General features: G+C 60.4%; 1 protein-coding gene and 1 long non-coding RNA gene across 2 annotated transcripts in view; one reads left to right on the top strand and one right to left on the bottom strand.

The window, feature by feature from the left end:
* Positions 1-3,106: 3,106 nt before the first annotated feature.
* CHMP6 (charged multivesicular body protein 6) lies at positions 3,107-8,262 on the bottom strand. The gene is made up of 8 exons (XM_019802368.2): positions 8,225-8,262; positions 7,243-7,368; positions 7,037-7,124; positions 6,867-6,953; positions 5,967-6,032; positions 5,652-5,732; positions 4,609-4,663; positions 3,107-4,107 (listed from the first exon to the last, which is right to left on the bottom strand). The coding sequence occupies exons 1-8, from the start codon at positions 8,260-8,262 to the stop codon at positions 4,052-4,054; spliced, it is 597 nt and encodes a 198-aa protein (XP_019657927.2). The 3' UTR covers positions 3,107-4,051.
* A 74-nt stretch (positions 8,263-8,336) lies between these two features.
* Positions 8,337-9,511, top strand: part of LOC117795416 — a 10,042-nt gene continuing 8,867 nt past the window's right edge. Inside the window, exons 1-2 of the long non-coding RNA XR_004619417.1 lie at positions 8,337-8,705; positions 9,002-9,085. This is a non-coding gene — a long non-coding RNA (uncharacterized LOC117795416). The remainder of the gene's footprint in view (positions 8,706-9,001; positions 9,086-9,511) is intronic.

The following is a 9,511-nucleotide window of genomic DNA, read 5'->3' as shown; positions in this document are numbered from 1 at the left end:
TTTTTTTTAAGATTTTATTCATTTGACAGAGAGACATAGCCAGCTAGAGAGGGAACACAGGCAGGGGGGGTGGGAGAGGAAGAAGCAGGCTCCCCACTGAGCACGGAGCCCGAGGCGGGGCTCGATCCCAGGATCCTGGGATCACGCCCTGAGCTGAAGGCAGATGTTTGACGCCTGAGCCCCCCAGGTGCCCCCCTTCCGGCGCTTTCAAGATCCTGTTTCCCCATCTTCTGGCCGCTGTGGTTTCTGATCCCAAGTGCTTGTTCAGAACGTCGTTCCTCAGTACAGTTTTCGTTGCTACCTAGAGCCTTCCAGATTCTTTTTCTTTGCCTTCAGTGTTAGCAGTGTAACTATGATACGTCAGGCATGGCTTTCCTTGGATTTGCCCTGTTTGGGGGTTACTGCAGTTCTCAAGTCTGGAGTTGAAGCCTTTCCTCAAATGTAATTTTCTGCCAGTCTCTCCAAAAAATTTTTTTCTCTGCTATCATGTTTCTCCTCTTGGGATTTTAATAACACAACGCTGGACCCTCTCATCCTGTCTCACCGGTCCCCGAGGCATGGACTTGCCTCCAGACTTCCATCTCTTCTCCAGACCAGACGATTTCTGTTGGCCAGTTGTCCAGCTCACAGTCTTTCCTTGGATACCTCCTTCCTGTGATTGAACTTGTTAATTTTTTGGGTTTTTGGTGTATTTTTCAGTCCTGAAATTTGCATTTTGTTCTTTTGTATCCTCTCTACTACTCAGCTGAGATCTTTCCATCTGTTTCCAGTATGTGTAACTTTACCTTCTGTGACATAGTTGTGGTAATTGCTTTCCACCTGGCTCTGAGTTGGCATCTGCTGATTGTCTTTCCCCTTGGAAACTGGTCACGTTTTCACAATTCTTTGCACGGTGAGTAATTCGGGATTGTAAATCGGCATCTTGGCTGCTGTGTTGTCGACTCTGGGTCTGTCATGTTCCTCTGGAGAATGGTGATTGCTGTTCTGGCAGCCGGCAGCCTGGCTGGTTCAGACCACTTTGGCCTCCAGTGGCCATTTGAGCTTCGAATGTTCTTGTGCACGTGGACGTGGACGGGGTGGCAGGGCCTCCCTCCTGAGTTTGTAGCCACGGAGTGACCATGGAGAAGAGCCGGCACCACCAGAAGCCCGTGGGTTGTCAGGACAACACTCCACGCTCTGCCTGATGTCCCCTACCTCTCTCCCTGAGTAGGGCAGGGTTTCAAGGAGACCCTCTGGGTGGCTGTAGGTGGGGAGGGGGAAAATGCCTCCCCAGGGCAGGGCACACACGTGGCCCAGGGGGCCCCCATCCATCCCCAGCAGCCCCTATCCCGTAACTGGGTGCCAGACGTCATCCTGGGTGGTGCCCTCATCTCTTTCTGGGTGCCCTGTCCTCCCAGCTGCCCATCCCTTGCTTTTAAACTTTCATGCTGCTTGTACTGGTGACAAATGTGCACCAAAAATGGTCCAAGTGCCCAGTCCTCACCCCCACTTCCTGTCCCAGGCCTGTGCCAGCTCCCCAGAGAGTTCTCTCTAGTCTAATGGCTCCGTGGTCCCCCCATAAGCCTCTCCCACCTGTTCTCCTAGCCTCCACTGATCTGGGGCAGGGTACCAGCTCGGCCACCAGGGGTTTGAACTCAGTTCTGACTTGTCTGTAGTGTTCCTGAGTCCTGTGTCCTGTAGACTAGAATGAAGAGGGTCAGGGTCATGTAGCTGGTGTTTTAGGACCAGGGTTCAGTGCTGGGCAGGATCAATGTGAGGCTCATCCTGGCCCCCTACACACACACACACACACACACACACACGCACGCACCCATGGTGAGGGGGTCGGGCTGGCAAGCCAGGCAACCTCCGGGGCCAAAGCCTAGGGGTCAGCTCAAGGTCATGCTGGGTTTCAGGGCAAAACCTCCCGAGGTGAACAGAATAAACGTGTAAAAGAGAAAAGGTGATTAATTCGTACATAAGATGTAACTTCTTGGACAGTGAACGAGGACAAGGTTCCCTCCCCAACTTCCGGGCTATTTCAGGAGATGAGGGTGCCCCTCACCAGGGTCAGGACGACACCCAGGGTGCTTACTGTGTTCCCCATGCCAGGGAGCGGGCCGTGCAGACCCAGGCGGGTTATCCAGGAGCTCACAAGGTGGGCAGCTGGATCCCTGTCATCGCACGGCGCAGCCCCAGTGGTGAAACCCTCAAGGAGGCCAGCCAGTGACTGCAAAGGGCAGGCTTTGCAGACAAGCCCGAACTCCGGGGTCCACCCTGCCGGTGGGGGTCTGCACCTCCCCCAACCAGGCCATCCATTCCCTCCATGCCCTTGGACCGGCAGCTGCAGAGGGGGACAGGGTCACTGGATGGAAAGGCAGCCTGCTCCTTCCTGTCTATCAGAACTGCCCTTAGGGCCATTGTGCAGTCTTAGGGACAGGTGGCTGTGTTACCAGAAACAAATGAGTGGGGCCCAGCAGCCAGACTGGTACGGGCAATGCCAGTTTCCTGCAAAATCCCCCAAATTAGCTGGCAGAGAGCCCCCTCCTGGCTGAGGCCGGCATTACACCTCCAGATTCAGGTTTTCATCTCCTGTCACCGCCCCTGGCAACTTGGCTACATCCCATCATGCCCTCTGAGTGAAGGGCACGGAAGCCCCCATAAGTGGGACCCCCCCAAGCTTCTCCTTGCTATCGCCTGCTCACTCCCTGGGGCATCTGACTTCCCACCTGGGCACTGGGACTCCAAACCAGCCCCCCCCGCTGGAGGTACCCAACTGACCAGCCTCCCTCACCCCGAGGGGTCTGAGGCTGGCCTTAGTGACTGAGACTGCTGGTGTCTATTCCACTGCAGGGGAACCAGGACCCTCCCCTGCACCTTGCTACAGGCAGCCGCCCAGAGGGAACGGTCTGAGCACAGGGCGTCCTCCGTGCTGGAGCCCCGTCGGCGCACTGAGGACCTTCACCTGCCCCTGCACCCTCAGCCCCCACGTGGGGCTGCCGAGGCAGGCGCCCTCGAGTGAATGCCCTCGGAGGGGCACGGGGCCGTGTTTAGGGACACTAGTGGAGAGGAGCCGCACTTGAACCCACCCAGGTGCTCCCATGGACCCCGCTCCACGAGGCAGCAGACCATGCAGGCATCAACTTTAATATGGGGCTGACCTGTTGGGGGGCTGGGAGGTCCTCTTTCTGTTCTTGCTGGGAGGGTGATGTCATCGGGATTGTCTAATACCAAAATGAACCGTCAACTCAAAAGCCGCGACCACCCCCAACAGCTTCCGCCCGGCAGCCGACAGCTCAGAGACGGTGGGTCGGAGAGCTCCAGGGGCCAGGCCGGTTCCCAGGCAACAGGTGTCGCACGTGCCGAGCAGCCCCCGTCAGCACCTCCGGGAACCCCAGGGAGACCGCTGGATCTGCGGGAACGTCCCTTTGTAGCGGGGCCGAGCTCCCGCTGGTGACAAGCACTGGTTGGGGCTCCTGCAGTCACCAAGCCAGCAAGGGTGTGTCCACCCGCACGGCCCGACACCCCTGAACACCGACGCAGAAGAGAGGTTTCCAGCCCTGAGCCAACATGGAAACTGGGCAGGTCAGGAAGCCAGGCCAAGGCAGGGACTCCCTAACTGAAGCCGCCCGCCAGCTGACGGGAGCAGCAGGGAGAAGTGAGGAAAGGGCAGGCAAGAAGCTAGCTTCGACGCGCCCTCCAAAGGAGAGCAAGCTGCGGAGAAGGTGGCCTGTGGAGCCTCGCGGGGCCAGGGACAGGAGTGTGGCCAGCACCAGGAGCGTCGGGCCTGCCTGTGGCCGCGTGGGAACCATGGCGTCAGAAGCTGTGTTTGGCCAGAGGGTCTGAATGTTGCCATCTAATCCAGAAATGAAAGCAAGACAGCAGCGCCAGGGAAACGCTCCATAGTCATCCTGGTATCAAGCCCTGTGTGTGCCACGCTGCTCCGTCAGCACCTGACCGGCCTGGCCTGGCACCGGCCCCCTGGGAGCCGGGTCAGGGCTGGCCACGCACCCAAACTCTGTGGGCCCCAGTCGCCGGGGAGTCCCCGCCAGTCCCACGAGTGGAGGCCAAGTTACGAAGCTGCCACCAGCTCCACCTGCTTGGGCCTGGCCTCGCTGGGGACTTTTTCTGTGGAGGAAAGAAAGAGGTGTTTGTCGAGTAGAGAAGACCCCAGAGGCAGAAACATCCAGAGAAGAGGGGAGGCAGCAAGGAGCCAGGTTCCAGGGTGACGTGCTCTGGGCAGGGCCTGCGGGGCTGACGGGCCGAGGCGCAAGCACTCGGGCCTGGCGTGAAGGAGGAATGGGGAGAGGGGCAGAAACGCGGAGGGACCACCAGCCACGCAGGGCCCCGGCGGCAAGTGGCACCACAGGGCTGTGCTGTTTAGAGGACGGCTCGTCCTGGGCTGGACACGGCCTTTTCCCAGCTCTGCCTACGGGCTACGCCTCTCTGAATGGGGTTAGGCTCCAAGGTCGCCCCCACCCCAGAGAGCCAGGCCCCGGCAAGCTCAGCGGCCCAGCTGGGGAGGCAAGAACCCACTTCCAGCAAGCAGGAAGGGAAGGACCTCGCGGCCCGGGCGCTTTGCTTTGTTCTGGAACTCACTGCTCTCCGAAGGACAGACAAGCAGCATACCTGGTTTCTTTTCGGGAAGGGGCTCTGCAGGAACCTCTGGGAGCTCTATCTGCTCCTACGAGAAACAGAGGGTGGAGGCTGTAGGACACCGTCTGAGCAAGAAGCTCTCGCACCAAAGCTCCAGAGCGCGGCCTCCACAGCGCCCGGCACCACCGACACCTGAATTGCTCCACAGGGCTTCTGGGGACTCCGGTTCAGACCCTGGTGGTGCAGGCACGCGGGCTGGGGAACACGCACGCACACGGGTCCCGGAGCTGCAGAGGTGCCCCGGCTGTCCTTGCTCTGGGGCAGGTCTGTGGCGGAGCTGGCTGTCCCCGGGGGCAACACATGGTCCACCCCCCAGCTGGCTTCCCTGGCCGCTCGGGGCACTCAGGTCCTCGGGAGGAAGGACATCCGGAGGCAGGTGGCTGCGGGACACCGAAGGGCAGAGAGCAGCGACGCTAACCAGCTGCCCCCCTTGCGGGTATGGGGAGCGGCAGGCGGGGTCACAGGGAGAACATGGCGGCCTGGAACAGTGACCCAGAGGCGGAGATCGCCCAGTCACGGGGCGAACACAGGCCTCCGGGCCTGCGTGGAACGACATTAGCAGCATTCAGGGCCACGTATACAGGCCCTGCGCACGACAGTGAGTGACCAGGCCACCACGGGAAAGAACACCCATGTGATCGCAAAGCCACACTCTGTCCCCCAGAGGGCGCTGAGGGAGCAAGGAGTCAGCACTGCGGTGCTGTCCAGGCACGCCTGGCTACAGGCTGCTCCAGCAGCGGCAACATTCTGGGGTGCACAACCCAGGAAACTGTTCTCTTCGGTGTTTCTCCCTGCTGTCAGCCAGCTCACGAGGAGAATGGGCTTCAGCGTAGCACAAATTCTAGTCGTTTTAGGGACACCAGCTGCAAAACCAGGATTGTGTGCCCATGACCCAAGGCCAAAGACCACGATGGGCAGAGGCCTCCTGGGGGACCCCATCACCTGAGTGACTGCACTCAGTCCTGGGGGGTCCTGTCACCTGAGTGACGGCGCTCAGTCCTGGGGGGTCCCATTACCTCAGTGATTGCATTCAGCTCCTCCAGGATGGCATCTTCATCCTCCTGAGTGAAGCTTCCTGCCAACAGCTCATCTATTTGCTGCAAAAGGAGCAGAAATGAGGACCACGGCCAGGCTGGGGCAGGGGGTAAGGTGGCCCCTTGTGGAGAAAGGAGACAGCCCGTGGCTCAAGGCCCCCCTCACTGGAGAAAACGTGACCACCACAAGCACGGGCGGGCACGGCCCTCGAGGGCGGCCACGCGGCACTCATGGGGGCTGCAGATGCACTTGCGGGCTGGTGGAAGGTGGGGTCCTTGTGACCTGGTGACACCTACCCGCTGGTACTCCACAGCCTCCTGGGTCTCCTCCAGTATCCGCTCCACTTCTTCTATGGACATCACCTAATCAGTTCAGAGTCAGTCTTGTCAGTGAGGCACGTTAACAGAAGCCCTTGCGGTAAGGCCACCTGGACCGGCAGGGCACAAGCCAGGCCACACAGGACACGACATAGTTCTGGGGGTTTCTGCCGCGGGCTGGGCCCATGCACAGAGGCTCAGAGTTCTGGAAAGGCCCATCTCTTCAGAAGCCTCAAGGGTACTGCTCAGACTCCTGGCCCTTTGCCCCAGACCTTCGGGCACCCCAAGCAGCCCTCGGGGGTCCAGGGAGAAATCAGTAAAAAGGTGTCAATGCTTTTCTGGGCCGCTGACATGATTCGTGTGGGCTCAGAGAAGGGCCTTTGCTGGACTGGCAGGTACAGCACCAGATGGCCGGTCAGAGAAGCTGGCTGGCTGTGGCGCTCTGGGGAGCCCCTGCTGTCCACTCATCAGGAGATGGGGGTCAGCTGGGGCATGGCCTCTCTGAGCCTCACCCCTCCTTTTGCCACCCATCTCTATGCCGCTTCCTACGAGGCCGTGTTCACCTCCTCCAGGAAGCCCTCCCAATTAGTTCACCACACCCTTCCTGCACCCTCCTGGACTTTTCTTCCAGTCACTTGAGCATCTGTGGACCCAATTCATAGTCTGTGCCCATCCCCCCACGATCAGGTCAATCCCCTGAGTCTGTCCACCACTGACACCGTCCCCCTCTCCCAGTAGCAACTGCTTCCCCACATTCCCAGCTGGCACCAGCAGCTCCTGGCCAATGACCTGGGCACAACTGTGGCCTCCAGAACAAGCCCCGCCCCCTCATCCACCCCGCTCCCCTTCCTCTCTGCTCCCAGCCCTGCAAGCACCTACCTGGTGCATCTTTTTCAGACACTCATTTCCAATCTGCAGCCCTTCGACTACCTTCATTTCAATTTGGGTGAACTCAATGCTCTGGACCTGAGGTGGAAGCCAAAGCCAGCCAGGCGGTCAGGGGCCTGCCTTCCCCACCTCCATCTGCCCCCACAGCCCACTCCGCCTACCATCGTCTCCAGGCTGGTGATTTGGTTTTCCGTCTTGTCCAGAAGCTGCTCCCGGTACCGCTTCTTCCTGAGCAGTAGCTTGGCCCGTCTGCAGAGGGGACCGTGCAGTGAGCCCGCAGCCCGCCCGCCGGCCGGCCTCGCCTGGCGCAGACCGGCCTCCTGGGCCTGGCCCCCCCCCCCCCCCCCGGGGNCGGGGCCCCACTCACTCCTTCCTCCCGTCCCGCAGGAGCTGCCGGGCGATCTCCCGCTCCCGCTCCAGCTGCCGAGCGACCCCCTTCTGGTACAGCCTCAGCTTGTCCCGCTGCTGCTTCAGTTGCTGCGAGAGAGCGGGCCTGGGTCAACACGCGGGCCACCCGGCACCTGGCAAGGCCAGCCTGGAGGCCGCCCTCACGGCCGCCCCTGGCAGCACACCCTCTGAGACAGAGTTCTCCGTGGGGACAGAGGGCACAGAGGACGACGTCTGGAGACACTGGCGGCTGTCGCCACTGGGGGGGGGGGCATGCTCCTGGCACCAGTGGGTGGAGGCCAGGGGCGCTGCTCAGCACCCTGCAATGCCTGGGACGCCCCACACAGAGGGGGAGCCAGCCCCGGTGTCCACAGCGCTGAGGTGGAAAGCCTGCTCTCAAATGCACCACTGCCAGCAGGGCTGTGGGTGCCGGGGGGCAGGCCAGAGTGTTGCCCTGCCTCAGAGGTTCAGAGACAACACAGGTCCCAGAGAGCCACCATCCCACCCCAGCCACAGCGAGGAGGTGGGGCCTTCCATCCGGGCTTTGCTCTGCCGGCTTCAGACGTGTTCTTGATGTGTTTAGCTCCCCTGTTCTTGTCCCTTATCACCGTAACTGAGCTGACAACAGACGGCATATCTGGATGAAATGTTTGGTGATCTTGCCAAGCACCTGGGACCCCCGAGTACTGTCCCAGAAAGGATGCGTGGTCACTTACACGTCAGTCAATTCTACCGTATTTTAGGCCATTCACATTTCTTCCAGATTTCACCATTTCCGAGGCTACGGTGAGCAGCTGCAGGCACGGGGCATTTCCCATACGTAGCATTCTACCTTTAGGATCAACTGCTGTGACTTAATTAATTAAATCAAAAGGTTGGTACATCTTTAAGACTCAGTATAGTGAGAAATCATCCACCAGTGTAGACGTGTCTGCAGGGGCCTGTTTCATGGCTCCCTCCACAGCACCTTCTCCTCGGCGCCTGCCCCGGGGCACCACATGGCCCGTGGGTCAGGCTCGCGATGGCTGCACACACTCCCCTTGCTGCAATGAAAGGTGCCTGCTATCCTGGCCCCATGGCCCAGAGACACCGTGGCCAGCCTACATCATGCCCAGTCCTCTCAGTTCTCGCTGCGGTTCTTCCCCGGGAGCTGGGCACCCGCCCCTGCCCCAAGGGCCACTGTCCAAGCTGGGTGTGTACAAAAGTACTGAAGACGAGCCCATACAAGCAGGTGTGGCCAGACACACAAGGGGCGTCAGTAGAGGGCCACAGGACAGACGGCACGCTGGGGCCTGGAGCTTCCCGGCTCAGCTTTACATCCTAGGAAAACATCAGGCAGTAATTTGGTTTATTGTGTGCAGACCGCAACGGTCCAGTCTGGGCCACGGCCACACCAAACTATTCCTGGCAAGTAGAAAGGCCTCCCGGAAGAGAAACCGAAAGGTGAGTCTGGCCCGGAGAAGAGAAGAGAATCGCCTTGGGGGCTTCCCTCGGGCGGGAGAAGCCATCAGCCAGACGCGCCCCTGCCTCCCCAGAGCTAAGTGCTCCTCTTCCCAGGCGGCCCGGTACCCACCACCGGTCAGATTTTCCCTAGGGACAGACGGGGCTGATTCTCCTTCATCTGGGGAACTTCAGTCAAGAACGTCTTATAACATAGGGTCTCTGAAGCCAAGGTGGAAAAACCATCTGTCGTTTGAATTTGTTTCTTAGTACAAAAATAATGTGTTTGTTGCTGACAGTTTTGAAAAGAAAGCAGGAGCAAAGGGCAAGCTCTGCTCAGATTTTGGACCACCTCCTTCCTGGCACACTTCTTACAAAAACAGGTTAGTCCCGACATGCCGTTTCGCTTAACCCGTCATAGTTAGTTCCTCCCACAGAAACTAACTTTCCTCCCGCAGCTCCCCCGAATCTGCAGCAGGAACAGCAACACCACGGGAACAGCAGCGCGGGGTGCTGGCAGCCCAGCACTCTCGCCGGCCCCGGCCGCCTTAGGGGAACCAAGAGGCTCGCAGACCCGGGAGAGGCTGGCGCGGCCGGAATCTCGACCCCGCGCCGCGGTTGGGGCCGCGACCCCCGGCCCCGGGGCGGGTCACCCGGCGGTACAGGGCCCCCCCTCCCCGGCCCCAGGTCGTGGGGCGCGCGCTCGCCTGCAGACCAGGTGTGACTACGGCCCTCCGCGCCGCCCCCGACACCGCGGCGCCGTCTGCCCTCGCACGGGTCGCCAGCAGCCCGCCAGCGGCAGCGCCTCG

This window comes from Ailuropoda melanoleuca, chromosome 13, assembly GCF_002007445.2.
Source record: "Ailuropoda melanoleuca isolate Jingjing chromosome 13, ASM200744v2, whole genome shotgun sequence".
In the NCBI taxonomy this organism is placed as follows: domain Eukaryota; kingdom Metazoa; phylum Chordata; class Mammalia; order Carnivora; family Ursidae; genus Ailuropoda; species Ailuropoda melanoleuca.
This window is presented reverse-complemented; position numbering and strand designations above follow the sequence as displayed.